Source organism: Sorex fumeus, unplaced genomic scaffold (genome assembly GCF_029834395.1).
Source record: "Sorex fumeus unplaced genomic scaffold, SorFum_2.1 ptg000042l, whole genome shotgun sequence".
Taxonomy (NCBI): domain Eukaryota; kingdom Metazoa; phylum Chordata; class Mammalia; order Eulipotyphla; family Soricidae; genus Sorex; species Sorex fumeus.
The window spans coordinates 8,360,495-8,375,515 of NW_026606099.1; the positions used below are offsets into that span (position 1 = coordinate 8,360,495).

General features: G+C 56.1%; 1 protein-coding gene across 1 annotated transcript; it reads right to left on the reverse strand.

Annotated features, from left to right (window-relative positions):
- Window positions 1–1,919: 1,919 nt before the first annotated feature.
- On the reverse strand, window positions 1,920–13,004 carry KRT82 (keratin 82). Its single transcript, XM_056120017.1, has 7 exons — window positions 12,600–13,004; window positions 9,877–10,085; window positions 7,001–7,061; window positions 6,309–6,404; window positions 5,885–6,049; window positions 2,858–2,983; window positions 1,920–2,144 (listed from the first exon to the last, which is right to left on the reverse strand). Exons 1-7 carry the CDS (start codon window positions 13,002–13,004, stop codon window positions 1,920–1,922), a joined length of 1,287 nt encoding a protein of 428 aa, XP_055975992.1.
- Between the last annotated feature and the right edge of the window lie 2,017 nt (window positions 13,005–15,021).

The following is a 15,021-nucleotide window of genomic DNA, read 5'->3' on the forward strand; positions in this document are numbered from 1 at the left end:
CTGATTCCTGGAACCTCTGAACAGTTAGTTTATTGGCAACAGACACGCCCAGGGAACCAGGACGAGCTGGCGCTGGGTGGGCGTGGCCTCTGTGACCAGCGCTAGGGGCGGGGCCTCGAGGATGCTGAAGCCGAAGCTGGGGCAACCTCACAACATCACTGTTGCCAGGAAAACACACTTCTACCAGATCCAACACGAGAGGAACTAAAGGGAGTGTGAGCCCGGAAGGATGATGATGGAAGGGAACTCTGGTTCCACTGAGCAAATTAAGTCGGCTGTCCCTTGGTCCAGCAAATAATCCACATCCTCTTGCCTTTGCTCCCAACGCCCAGGAAAGCCTGTATTTGCATAATGTGGGCACAAGCTAGGTAGGCAGGAAAATCTACTGCCCTGAAAGCACCTCTGGATTCTGTGCCAGAAGGACCAGGACAGAACCAGGCCATCTAGAGACACAGGCATTTACCTTGGACTCAGGAAGTTTGTTTTGTTGGGTATTTTTTGTACGTCTCGTCTCCTATGGACACTTGCAAGAGTGCATGTGGATGGGAAAAGAAGTCTATTTGTCTCAGGGGCATGAGAGCCAGAGGTAAGGGCTGGTTTTGGGGGGAGATCCCCCTGGGACATCCCCCAGCTGGAACTGAGAAGTGCTCACGTGGTCTTCTCTCCTAGAGAAGGAGCTGGGGGCTGCCGCCACTTTCTCGGGCACACCAGGGTGTGAATGTGAGTCCAGGGACATGGGCCTTGTATTCTCTTTCTCTGCCTGCCCCGGACCCCCTGCCCAGCTTGAGCTCTGCACACGGCCCAGGGAAAGGTGGCACTTGAAGGAAGAGCTGGACTTGAGGGGCAGCTTCCAGTGGAAGCCCAAGGGAACCTGAAGTACGTGCCGAAGGGGGTCTGGAGCGCCCTCGTCTTCAGGCTGGCGGCGGAGGCCCTGCCCCTGGGCTTCCTGTCGCCAGGGCTGGGCTAACACTTGTGGCAGGAAGCGTTGCCCCCCGCCCCCGGCTTCATGCTCGAGCTGCGCCCACTCCCACAGCTCATGAGCCCCTGTGGCTCCCAGGGAATGTAGAGCTCCCCAGTGCCCACCACGCTGCAGCCCCCGGTGCTCTTGAGGACGCTGGTGGTCCCCGGGCAGTACTCGGTCCTCAGCACGGGCGTGTTGACCATGCATGGTTCATACAACATGGCGCCTTTGGAGCTGCTCACGGCTGTGGGGACAGGAGAGACGCTCAGGGTCTGACGGCTGAGGGCCCGGCCCTTCCCTTGCTGCCACTCGCCGTGATGGACACCCCGCCTGTGTCTTCCACACACGCTGGAGAAGTACTTGGGCATCCCCTCCCCTGCCCCATGTCCCTACCTATCCCCATGGCCCTGGTGCTGCCACCCCCTTTCCCAGTCTCTGCCGGGCTCGTCCCTGAGTCAAATCATTCTTCTCTCAGGAGCACACACCTCTTTGTCAGGGGAGTCCTGAGTCGAGACCAGGCTGCCTGGTTGGGCCCTAATCTTCCTGATCAGTATTTGGAAAGGCCCCAGGGGGAGCCTCACCCTTGAGCAGAACCCACCCCCCCCCACCCAATCTGGGCTGGCGGAGGCCCATGGGAAATGGGCTGGTGGGACCGATCTGCATGACCCTGACCCTCCCCTGGCCCCAGAGCCCGCAGGAAATGCTCCTGTACTCACAGATGTTCACAGGTCCAATGCCTTCGCACAGCCTGGGGGCGAGAGAGAGGGAATAGGAAAAACAGGTCATTGCTTGGGGAGCATGCTAGCCAACGCTGCTGGCGCCTGTCCCGGTCATGCATGTGCCAGGCACGTGGTGGTGCCATGGTTCTCATGCTGGAAAGCCACTGCGGGGTGGGCGGTGGTGGCAGCGGCACAGAGGGCAGGAGACCCCACACATAGCCTGGCTGGACCCCTCCCGCTCACCTGTGCTCCTCGCCCTCCAGCAGGCGCCGGTAGGTGGCGATCTCGATGTCCAGGCCCAGTTTGGAGTTCATCACCTCCTGGTACTCCTTGAGCAGGCACGCCATGTCCTGCTTGGCCTTCTGCAGGGCCTCCTCCAGGCCGGCCAGCTTGCACTTGGCGTCGGAGAGGGCCGCCTCGCCCTGCTGCTCCGCCTCGGCCACGGCGGCCTCCAGTTTGCAGCGCTGGGAGAGGGCACAGAAAGGTGTTATGGGGGTCTCTGGGGGACTCAGAAGAGCAAAGAGCATGTGACCGTCATGAGCAAAGAGCAGACAGTGTGTCTGGTCCTTGGCCCAGCCCTCCTGGAGCCCCGCAGGTCTCTGCCCTTTCCTGCGCCATCGGAACTTGGCTCTTTGGACACACACAGGGCCCTTTGCCATTTTCTGGGGGGATCAAAATGCCCTGTGCTCCACTGGGGGATGCTCCCTGACGGGGCTGGCCCACAGGACGAGAATCCCATGAGGCTCAGAGGGGCTGGGACTAACTAGGCCAGCTGTGCCTTCATGACGGAAGTGCCACAGAAATCCCCAAAGCCGAGACTGGGGACACAGCTCAAAGTGCTTGTGCCTCCTTTGTGTGCAAGAAGCACTGAGACTTGGGGCCTGAGCGATGACACAGCAGGGAGGGCATTTGCCTTGCAGGTAGCTGACTTGAGTTTGACCCCTGGCACCCCCATATGGTTCCCTGAGCACCACTAGGAGTGATTCCCGAGCATGGACAGATGTAGCCCCCCAACACAAGACTAACAAACAAAAGAAGCACTGAGTCTGCCTAAGTCCCCAAGCACAGCGAACCCCCTGCCCCAGCACCAAGCTGGGAGAAACCCCCAGGCACCGCCTGGACCATGGCTTCTGCCTGGTGCTTCCCCAGACAGTGGATCCGCATGGGCCCGTCTCACCTGGGCCTTGACATTCTCAATATCCTGCTGCAGTCGCTGGATCAGTTTGTTCATTTCCAGGATCTCGTTCTTGCGGTTGCGGAGGTTGTCACAGTGGTTTCCGGCCGTCATCCTCAGCTCCTCGTACTGTCGACGGGATGGAGAGGTCAGAGCCCCAGAGGCCGATGTGACGATGTGATGCAGGTATGTTCTTATCCTCTGTATTTTGCCTCTCTCTGCTCCCAACCCTTCCCCTGGGTGGACTCTCCTTATACTAGCTCGCCTTTTGGCCTTGAGCCTTTCTGCTGTTAAATTCTCCTCCAAGCTTCCAGGCATCTCTCTTTTACATATTTATGTAGGGAGAAAAGGGTGCTGAAGGGCCTCCTCCCTTTTGTTCCATCACTCCTCCAGATGCTGGAAGGGGCTTCTGGGCTGGGCTGGGGCCACCTAAGAGACTAAGAACTCAGGAATGACCAGAATGACCAGGTCTGCCCATCAGGGTGAGAAAGTTCAGGTAGTACCCTTTCAAACAATCCAATGAAAAAGAGAAAAAAAAAAACAACCAAAGTTCCCATGGCTTAACTCTTTTTACAAAATCTCTGCATGCAGCATCTCTTGTTTGTGGTAGATTACTTGTTCTAGATCACACTTATAGATGAATCATAATGGGCAACTTCAAGCTTCCTGCCGACAGCAGATGGGAGCCGTTTACACTGTCAACTCAAGACAAGCAAGAAGCACCTCAGCTTGATTATGGGAAAGACTGTAATTGCCAATCAATGTTTTCATTCCTCTTCTCTAAATAGAACTCTGCCTTTGTCTGGAGTGGCAGTAAGCCCAGGGAAGCCTCCCAGTGAGATCCACGGGCAGGGGCCCGACTGGGGAGGGCTTCCGGGAAAGCCCTTTAAAGTGGGGTCTGACTCACTCAGTTGGCATGTTCCTCTCCGCCCCCTTCTTCTTGCTGTCTACAAGGAGGCAAGTGGCAGCCATCTTGGGACCCCAGGCAGCCAGTGGACTATCGCTGTGTGTTTAGGGTAGTGGAACAGAGGCCAGAAGGAGCCTTAATTCCTGACCACGATACAGGAAGTCCCCTCCCCACCCCTCCTGGGAAGCCTGTCCTGTGCTTCAAATGATTTTAGTAAACACTGAAGAGTCAACACTGAAAAGTAAATCCTGAAGTCGGAGGAAAAGGAGCCGGCTCAGAATGATCTCTCTCATATGGGGATACAAAGAAACTTTGTTAGGGGTATATTGAATGCCCAAAGGCAATGAACCAAACAGCAGAATCACTGGTTTTCCACAGGAAGCTTGCCACTGGGTCAGGGTGGAGGATAAGTTAGGGAAGAGAACACTAGTATGGTGGGGGAGACCACCAAGGAAATATATTTGCCACAGAGGCACTGGTGGAAGGTAGCAGGCACCTACCGTCAAGGGATTGGCGTCGAAACATTGTACCCCTGAAACTCAATCACAAATATCTTTGTAACTTTGTAACTCATGGTGATTCAATTAAGAAAAATAATTAAAAGAGACTGAATTTTCTTTAACCACCTATATGTCTCTTTCTTTCCTTTTTTTCCCTTTTTTTTTGTTGTTAGGTCACACCCAGCAATGCTCAGGGGTTATTCCTGGCTTTGCACTCAGGAATCAGATGGTGCTTGGGGAACTATATGGGGTGCAGGACATCAAATGCTGGTCGGCTGCATGCAAGGCAAATACCCTACCTGCTGTATTATCTTTCTGACCCAACTCTCTTTCTCTCGCTCTCTCTGAGCCTCACAGCTAAATGCCATACTACCATGATAGGGTTTTCTTTCATTTCCGATGGATGATGCTGTTATCCCAGAGGTCCCCTGACGGATGGGAGGAGACAGCTGGGGAAGCTGGTCATGGAAGGGTCATTATTCTTAGACCCCATCACTGAGCCTCACCAGAAGATGGGCAGCAGCTCACTGGGGTAGAGGAGTCCCCTGGACAGTGGTACCCATTGCCTCCAGCGACAAAGTCAAAGTGTCCAGCACAGCTCTATGGTCCCAGGCCCCTCCCAACTGTCTCAAAGTAGGCACCTCCTTTTCTGTTGCCTGCCGTCTTTTAGCCAAATACAACCCAACCCCTTCTGGTCACCCTTCGTCTTCAGGGTGCAGAGCCAAAGCCAGGCCTGCCTCTCCCTCCTGCTGCTCCCCGGAAGCCCACAGCCCCACTCAGTCCCCACTTTCTGCTGCCTTGGGTAGGTGGTCTCCCACGTTTCTCTTCCCCTGGATGGTGATCTCGTACAGGACAGGGATTGTGAAGGCGTCTTTCCCAGGCCACTTGGTTGAAAATTCTATTTCCAGGATGCTCCCTGAGCCTCCCTGCCGAACATTTCCTCCCCAGCAGCCACCTGGAACTTGCACCTGTGGTGCTGATTTGTCCTGTGTGTTGCCAAGTCCTTCCCTGCACCTGCCTCTGGCAGGAAGGCCCGCAGAGGTAGGGCTACTGGCTGTCCTGCTCCCTGGTGCAGCTCTAGCCTCTGCAGCTTTGCCCGGCGCTTGGCCGGTGCTCAGTACACAGTTGCTCAGGGAACGAGCGAAGGGATGAATGACCAGTGCCCATCACAGATGAGGCAGGTAAGACGGAGATGATAATATCCGTCCAATCGAGTTGCCCTTAAGGGCACCAACCACCCTCCCAGCAAGCCCCTAATTACCACAGTCTAGGCCACTTTAATCACCATTTTGGCTCCACCAGTAGGAACCACTCGGTGACATTCGCCTCCTCCCACGCCCGGATTTTTCCTTGCCCTCATCACCAATTAGTATTCCTTGAATGCCACTTAGATAAGCACTTCCAGTGAGTCTATGGGCGCATAAAGCTGGGGCACCCTGTAGCCTGAGGACAACCAGGCTTGTCCGTGGGCCCCCTCCCACCTCCTCTGCAGAGACGTGGCACAAACAACAGGCTCAGGGGTTTATGAGGTTCTCTGTTTCAGTGGCACAGCACGGCTGTCACGGCCTCCTCGGCCACTTCCTGGGGGAGAGTGGCCTGGGCCCCCCCACCCCGGGGCCTCACCCGGCACTGGTACCAGGCTTCTGCTTCCGCTTTGCTGCGGCTGGCGATTTCGTCATACTGGGCCTTGATCTCGGCTATGATGCCATCCACGTCCAGCTCCCGGCTGTTGTCCATCTTGACAATGACCGAGGTCTCTGAGATCTGAGACTGGAGCAGGCAGATCTCCTGGGGAGAGGACAGGAGGGGACAAGTGAGCCCTTCAAGGTAGCAGGGGAGGCGGGGAGGGGGGCTGGGCTTTGGCCTTCCCAGAGTAGGTCTGGCGGGACCTCACCATGGCTGTCCCAGGCCCTCATCACTCCCCTCACTACCACGGCCCTGGGTGACTGGGAGTCTCACGGCCTGACTTCCGGTCCACGTACCCTGAGATGGATGCTGTCACTGCCCAGGGGCCTCCCACCTCAGGGGCCCCGCAGGATACTGGTACCTCTTCATACAGGCCCTTCAAGAAGTCGATCTCCTGGACCAGAGCCTCCACGTTGGTCTCCAGGTCGGCCTTCATCAGGAAGGCCGTGTCCACGTCCTACAGCAGAGCGGTGAGAGAGCAAAACCTCGGGGCTGGTGGGGGGCATCACCCACCTGGCCAGGGACAGGCATGGAACCTGACTTTCCTCACTTAGGTCCTTGTGGGAGTAAAGGGGTTGGGAAAGCCAGGAGCGAGGGAAGGAGGGAGGGCCCCAAGTGCAGGCCTCGCAGCCTGATGAGGGGGCATCTGAGGGGACGGGGTGTGGGAAGGAGCTGGGTGGACTCCCAAAGGGCCCCCTCTGGGGCCTTCGGGCCAGGGACACACTTGCCATCTAACCATTGCCATCTGCTGAGCAACTATTTTCAGGGGCTGGGGCTTGAATCTGTAGCTTTTGAGCTGGTGTTGGTCACTGCTCTGGCTCTGGTGCCCGTGTAAGCACAACCATGAACCAACTTTGCTCCAAAGTGGAGGCCAGGCCACTGCCCCATGCGCAGGGGCCAGACTCCTGCCTGGGGCCCACAGGGGGACTGACGGCGAGGCTTCCCTGTGGGTGGGCGTTCGGCAGGCACCTTGGACACTGTGCAGGGGCGGAGTGTCCCGAGGCTCGCTGGCCCCCTCAGGGCCCGTTCCCCTCCCCTGCCACCCTTGCTCACCTTCTTTAGTGCCACAAACTCATTCTCAGCGGAGGGCCGCAGGGAGAGCTCCTCTTCGTATCTGGTGGGGAGGGCAGAGAAATCTTTGTGTTAGGCCTGTGGGATCGGGAAGGGACTTTGGTGTCAGGTCAGAGTCAAGGACCTGCCCCAAGTGAACGTCCTCAGGAATCACCGAGTCAGCCTGGCGTGGGCTCTTCCATCTGCCTCCACGGAGCCCAGAGACATCTAGGGATTGTAGGAAGTGTTCCAGGCAATGCGGAGTCACGTTCAGCGAACTAAGTCAGAAGCGGAGTGACAAATGCCAGAAGACTGCTCTCTCACATATGGTGTATAAGAAGACAATGCAAGGGAGTGAATAATGTCTAATAAAAGCAAACCCTTAAATTCTGATAACAGAACCAAGGGAACGGAGATCTGGTAAAAGAGTGGAGAGGTGAAAGGTGGAATTTAGTCACAGTGGTGACCATGGGGATCCCAGCTGCCTGAGCCCCTCCACACCAAGGGCTCTGGTACTTTGGGGCTGGGCATCAGGCAGTGACTTTCTATGCCTGAAGCGTGCATATGAACATATGTAAATCATGTCACTTCAATAAAAATAAAAAGTCAAACAAGAAAATTTTAAAAAGGAAGAGACTCAGGGTCTCATAGAAGTCTCACCGCATCCCTTGTCCCCCTTAGCTGCTCCTGGGAGGGAGCCCCCACAGTCCTGCTGAAGCTGCTGTCAGGATGCCCATATATTCTAGTAGTTTCCCCTGGGAGGATGGAGGAAAATGGTTGCCTGCTGCATACCACTGTCTTCGGGCAGAACACTGAGTTGGCTGCACCATGGGGATCCCAGCTGCCCGAACCCCTCCACACCAAGGGCTCTGTACCTGGCCCCGGTGCGGGGTGCAGAGGTAGCAATTACGCCTCGTCCGACCCATAAAGGCAGCCCAGTTTCCTCGAGGCTCTGGGAGCTCCTCTCCCATCGCTGCTCCCCAAGGCGGCAGCATGGGGGTCCGGGGGTTGAGTCTGGTGAAGTGACTCAGCGTGATGAGCAACAAGGCGTCATTGGAAATGACACTAAGCTTCCCTATGCTCAGCCTTCCTTCTCGCAAGGAAGGGCACTGGGCGCCTGAGCCTGGCCTTTTATTTTATTTTATTTTATTTATTTATTTATAGAGCTGCTTGGGCAACCATCAATGGTCTCACAGGCTGGCCATTTATTCACTACACCTCTGGGTTCCCAACTGGTGAGCTACCCTTGACAGAGACATAAAAAACCGACAGAGCCCTCTTGGCAGGAACATTAGGGAGCATCTCCACATTCAGAGGGCATGTCAAGAGCAAAGGCTGGGGTCCGTAGCTACTAGCGGGAGCCCTTAAAGTATGAAGTCCTGTAAAGTTTCCTATACTACTTTGGGGGGAGGGGGGAGGCTGGGTTTGAATCTTGGCTCTGCCTCAGGTTAGATCTGTAACTCGGTCTCTCTGCCTCAGCTTTGTTCTCTGTCCAGTGAGGAGAAGCTGGTCCTGCCATGCAGGGCAACTGTGAGTTAACATAGCACGGGAGTGAGTCTCTGAAAAGCACAGGTCATGGGTGCGTGCTGAACAGGCTCATGTCCCAGCACCCCTTGATCTCATCCTTCTCCTCTGGCTTCACTTTCAAATCCCACTTCATCATCATGAAAGCAAAGCACGTCTCCTGCCCACGTTGTATCTCAGGCCCATGGAAGGTGCTGCTCCTGCTATGTGCTGCCTTTCACCTGACACTTTCTGCTTGAGTGGTTCCTTCTCGCTGAATTTTCCTTGTCACCTGTTCCCACTCTGTCCCCTTTTCCCGGGTCTACACTGTGAGAAGCAACTTTGCTAAGAGTTCATCGTTCCGGGCCCCGAGAAAACATCACCTCCTTCAGGAAGGCTTCCCGGGTTCCTTCTATTCTCTCACTCTTTCTTCCCTGTAACACATTATATTACTGGTATGGGGCATTTTGGAGAAAGGTGCGAAGCTTCTCCATCTCTCTGTAATGCCCACACTCTCCAGCACATCATCTGACCCCTGGTTGGCCCCACGGCATGGATGCCTGGTCTGAGGCGCTATCCGTGGACCCTCTCCTTTGGACCTCCTTCTTGCTCTTCACATCTCTACACTGTTCCTTGTCCATAAAAACGAGTCTCTCTCCACGCCCCGCCCCACTCCCCAACACATGGTCTCCTGGGACCCTGAGCCCAGGCAGACCGGGAATTCCCTGAGATCTGGCCTCCTGCAAACACAGGACCCACAAGTCTGCTAGTTCATCTTCAACGTAATCATCACCCCCCTCCTCCTGCTGTGACTCAGGTACAGGGTGGCACAGGGTGGGCATGTCAGGCTGGCAGCAGAGCCCTGACCACAAAGAACTGGGACTGGGACAAGGGGGATAGTGAGAGCAGGGACAGGAGGGCAGCTGACGTCCAGACCGGGGTGTGGGAGAGAATGGGGCGCTATTAGCCAGGGTGCAGGTTGAAGCTGATGAAAGAGCGGCAGGAGCAAAGGCTCAGAGGGGGGAGGCCCGGGGACTCAGAAGTGGCTCAGGCACAGGTCGGGGATGGATGGAGGAAGGGGCAGGACCAGAGCCTGGAGCTGAGCCCCGGAGTCCCAGAGCCCAGTGGATGGCAGGAGGAAGAACCTTCTCGCTGGGAGGGAGGATGCAGGAGGCACCATGTGGGGGTGGGTGGGAAAAGGAGACCAGCACTCAGGGTCAGCGCTTCGGGGACAGACTCCAACATGCCCCGCCTACGCCCTCCTGCCTAATTGACCTGCTGCCTGATGAGCTAATTTTGGGTTCCCCATTTTTATAGCCAAGCACACAGAAGCCCAGATGGCTTGCGGCTCCGGGGCGAGAGCGGAGCGGACTCACTTCTTCTTGTAGCCCTCCAGCGCATTCTGCAGGCTGCAGAGCTCGGCCTCCAGCTTGGTGCGGTCCCCGGCCACGCACTCCAGCTGCCGGCGCAGCGCACAGATGTACGTCTCAAAGAGGGGCTCCATGTTGCTCTGGCAGCACCTCTGCTGCTGCATGAAGTTCCACTTGGTCTCCAGCAGCTTGTTCTTCTGCTCCAGGAACCGGACCTGCGGTCGAGAACAGGGGGACGTGGCTTGGGAAAAGTTGGTGGGTGTGGGAGAAGCAGATCAGAAGGTTTTCTCTTAACACCTGCTGCAGATGTGCTAAGCCTTGCAAAGATCGGGACTCTGTGTGGACTGGCTTCCGGGAATGTGTCTCTGTATTTCCTCTGTCCGTGCCCCAACCTTTCACTTGGGGGGGGGTGTGTTATACTGGAAGGTGTTGCTCCAAGATGCCCGGGCAAGGGCCACTGCCAGGCTGGCCTCTCTGGGCCTCACTGGCCTTGTAACCTTAGCCAGGCCATCCCAAACATCGGGGTTCCCCCCACGTGAGATTCTAAAGTCCCTGCTTGAGCTGATGCCTGGGAAGCACTTTGGAAATCCCAGACTGACGTGAACCCTTGTGCTGGAAATTGGGTTTTGTTCAGTGCCAGTTCAGGGGATCTCAGGGTGGAAGGGGAGACGCAGGCCTGTGTCCGAGCACGCTGAGCTCTTCCCACTTGTTCTGCTGAATCTCAAACAGCCACATCCAGGAAAAGTCTCTATGCCATGTGGAGAGCATCCCAGGCAACCACCTTCATCTTCGCGGTTTGGTTTGAAACCAAGAGTAGGAGAAGCTGAGAGAGTTGGTGGCGGCCACCCAGCTATGGCCCAAGGCCTTGTCAGGGATTAGGGGGGTGGTCCGTATTTGTCCTCATGCTCAAGAAAGCTGTTGAGTGAATAATTGTACCCCACCTCTGGTGAACGGCCACATGGCCAGAGGTCCCCAGACTCCCAGATGTGGTGTGGCCCAGCTCATGATCCAAACTATGAGGTTGGTCTGGGTGGGTGACCAGAATTTAATGAAAGTAAAACATGAGGCGGCCCCAGGTTCATTCTGGCACCAGTCACAGTAGCCCAGACACAGCTCGTGTCCAAGAAGGAATGACTGGATAAAAACAGCTGTGGTACACAAACATGATGGGAGGCCGCTCGGCTTTGAAAAGAGGTGAAATCCTATAATTTGTAGCTGCTTGCATAGATCTGGAGCATATGAGGCTGATTGAAGTTAGCCAGAAGGAGAGGCACAGACATCGAATGATCTCTTTCATGTGAGGGATATAAAGAAAGACAATAATGGAATACAGGTACACAAAAGAAATAGAAATGAAGAACTGGTTCCCAGTAGGAAGCTTACTGTAAGGGAGAGTGGTGGGGGCCCAACGAGGAACATGGGGATGATGGTGGAGGGAGGGTTTGGTACTGGAATTAAAAAAAATCATGCTCAAGAAAGCTGAATTAAAAAAAATCATTACTTTGTTTTTTGGCCATACCCAGAAGTGTTCAGGATTTACTCCTGGATCTGCATTCAGGGATCCCACTTGGCAGGTTGGGGTGCTGGGGGTTGAACCTGGGTCAATCTATCTCTCTGACCCCAGTGCTAGAATTTTTATGTATGAAACCATGCCAACAACAGTTTTGTAAACCACACCGATCAAAATAAAATGTGAAAAGGGAAATTCAAGGGTCAGAGTAATAGCGTAGCAGGTAGAGTAGTTGCCTTTCATGCAGCTGATCCCAGTTCCATCCCCTGCACCACATATGGGTCCTTGAAATGGCTGGAGTGATCCCTGAGCACAGAGCCAGGAGAACCCTGAGCATCCCCATGTATGACCCAAAAGTAAAAAAAAAATGCGATGAATAACCGAATAAAGAAAAATGAGGCAGAAAGGGGTTGATCGCTATGTGCTGACACAGTGCCTCTGGACTCCCGTGCATGTACTACATTACTGCTCTAGCCTCTGCTTCCTTCCCCTATGGGCAGCGGACCACCCGAGGCTGGCCACTGCTGCGTGGCACAGGGCCTTGGGGTAAGGTGAGGGGATCCAAGAACAGGACCCAGAATCTCCTGATTTTTGGTCAGGACTCTGCCCTCAGCCTCAGAGTCCCAGTCCTGATCCTTCTAAGAACTTCCCTGAGGTCTGGGGACAGACCAGATCCCTGTCTGCTGAGGGGGCAGGCCTGTTCCCTGTGTCAAAGCACAGGCCACTCTCCTGGAGCCCTTCGGAGTGGTGGCTCGGACAGACTTTGGCTGCGCCACCCCACATGTCTAGCTGTAACTGCTCTGAAGAGGCCTGAGCTGACAGGAAGTTCTAGGTCACAGCCCATCCCTGCCTCCAGATCTGGGGTCTCATCCAGACTCCCAGGAGGTAGCTCTGTTGTTTACGCTCTATCAAGACGCGTGATGCTCTGCAAAGCTGGTGGATCCTTTCAGGATCTCTTGCTGCTTTGGAATTTCCTCTAACATCAGGCCCCGGGGTGATCAGAACATCTCCAGAGGGAGGTGATAGTTTCGAAAAGGACCAGCCAGCAAAAGCGTTGACCTGTTTGGAGTTCCGTGCTCCAGTAACTGGCGGTGGTGGTCAGGTATGGGAGAAGCCCCGACTGGAGTGTGGATGGGTTCAGCATGGCCTCCCCGTGATCTGTCCCTTCCGGACAAGCCCCAACGCCTCACTCTGCTCTGGCTCCTGGTCTCCTCCTTACCTTATTGATGAAGGACACGAAACGGTTGTTGAGACTCTTGATCTGCTCCTTCTCATCTCTCTTCACCCTCTGCACGGTGGGGTCAATCTCCAAGTCGAGAGGCACCAGCAGGCTCTCATTGATGGTGACGGGGGTGATGCAGGGGGAAGGCCCGCAGGCGGCGCCCACCCGGTACCCGAAGCCAGGCAGGCCACAGCGGGAGGCCACGCGAGGTCTCCCATAGCCCACATTGCACAGGCTCCGGGAGCCCAGGCAGCCCAGGGCACGGAGCCCTCCGCCACCGCCTGCCCGGCAGGAGCTTTTGCTCACTGCCGTGTAGGTGACCGTCCGGGGGAGCACTGCCGAGCAGGAGCTGAAGCTCCGACCGCCACACCGGGGGCCCTGCTGGAACGAGTGGCTTGACATGGCCGGAGAGGGACGCAACGGGACGGGGCCTTGGCCGGGAAAAGGTGGGGCTGGAAGTCAGTGGCCAGCTCGGCCTCCGCCCTTTTATCTGGTGGGGGGTGGGGGGCGGAGCTGGGTCAAACCCCAAATCACCATTAAATCAGTTTTATGAGCTTGGGATATTGGCAGCTGCTCAGTCCCAAGGCAGATAATTAGGGTAGCAAAGAGCAGTGAGAAGGAGCCAATGGTCAGTGGGGCAGGCCCGTAAAGACCCATTTGTCCTCCTTCCGTGTTTGCGGGGGTGACGAGAGAAGACGCGAGTCTGGGTGCTCAGGGAGGCACAGCCTTGAGGAAAGTGAGAGTCGGCCCCAAGAGGCAGAGCAGAGGGGCTGGATTACGGGGCTAGATTAGCGCCTGGGGCCCCTCTACTTCCCCACCTTTTTCTGCAGAGGCGCCAGCCCCAGGAGCTCTCGGCAGGCTCTGAGGGGGCCCAGCAGTGCTCAGGAAGGAGCGTCGTGGGGGTGGAGGTGTCATCCCTCAGGCCAGGCCAGAGCCTGTTCGGCTATGCCCCGTTCTCCAGGACTCCAGACCTCGTTTGCGGCACCTGCTCAGAGCACGGAGGCTGCAGCAGGTGCGCTGTGTAACCAGAGGGGAGATAACGGGGGTGGGGGAGATCTTTGGAGCCCCCACTTGTGTGTCCATGTCCAGCATTGGGTCTGCATGTCTGCCTGGCTGCTCAGTTCTCTTTCCCCTACCCCAAGCCTGCTCTGGTCTGACGAGAGCTAGGAGGTAGTTGTTGAACTCCGGAATTATGCAGGTGCATGCTGGTATCAGCTTCTCCCCTGCTCACAGGTCACTGTCCTTTGGGGATGCTTAAATGTCCCCTGCCCCGCCCCTCCTTATCTTCCTTCCCATGAGTGCGGCCTTTGTGAGGCCCAGGGGTCCACCCCTTCCAGTTTCCGGGGCCCATACTCAAGTCCACAACAATGGCAACAGTCACCTTTTGGGACCTCACACCTCATCCTTGGACACCCCCGTCCCCCAAGATCTTGACATGGGCATTTGCTTTAATTCTAGTGACTGAGCAGTTCTTCAGACTTGAAAGGAGAGACAACTGAGGATCTTGAAGAAGCTCTGAGCCACGAGTCCTGTCTGTGGCTGGTGGCATCAGCTGTGTGACCGTCCCTGGGGGGATGGCAGGTCAGGAATCCAGGGCTGCCCCAATGCACAGAGGCCTTCCCTTTTTCCCCCACCTTTCCTGGGAGAAGACTCCAGGCATCATCGTTTCTTGCACTCGGAGTTCTCAGTCTAATGGGGGAGATGTCCCCCTATCCTTTCCTCTGTTCCTGGAGCCCTGCAGTTCCGGAGAGGAAAGGGTGGGACTTGGGAGGTGAGAGTTGAAACTTTGGGCCATGGTGGGAGGCAGAGGTGGGTGGGGTCCAGTTTTGGATACCAGGAGAATTGTCATTCTACCATGAGCTGGGCCCAGGAGGTGGGAAGCCAGTGCAAATCCTGCCAGGTGGTCAGGGGAACTGCAGGTGACCCGGGGATCACATCTGTGCCGGAGGGTGGCGTCAGGGACCCTGCTGGGCTTCTTGGAGTGGAACCCACCCCCAGGATCAGAGCAGGGGAGGGGTATGCTTGGATTCATCTCTCCTCCCGAGAACACCAGCCTCACAGCTGTGAGACAGGACACAGGCTCAGTCCAGACCATGAGTGCTGGGTGACATTTTATTGAAGCCGTTTCAGGAACAGACAGCCGGGACTAAGTGGCCAGGGCAGGCGCAGAGGCACTTGTTAGCTCTAGTCCACCCCCTCAGCTCTCCCAGTTTTGCCCAGGGCAAGGCAGTAGGTGCATTTCCTTGGGGTCCACCTAGGGTGGGGGACAGGAAAACCCACACCTCAAGCCTTGCTGACATGGGGAGAGAGACAGGGAAAGTTAGGAGAAAATATGGAATGTAAACTAGCTGAGCAGGAAGAATTGGGGTGGGGGGGGCTAGGTGGCAGGGGTCAGGCTTCGGGAGCAGGTGGGTTGAGA

Coding starts and splice junctions, on each gene's coding strand:
- KRT82 (XM_056120017.1), bottom strand. CDS start 13,004: ATGTCAAGCCACTCGTTCCAGCAGGGCCCCCGGTGTGGCGGTCGGAGC. Junction 10,086..12,599: donor TCGTGTCCTTCATCAATAAG/GTAAGGAGGAGA, acceptor TCTCGACCGCAG/GTCCGGTTCCTGGAGCAGAA. Junction 2,984..5,884: donor AAGCCTGGTACCAGTGCCGG/GTGAGGCCCCGG, acceptor TCCCGTCGACAG/TACGAGGAGCTGAGGATGAC.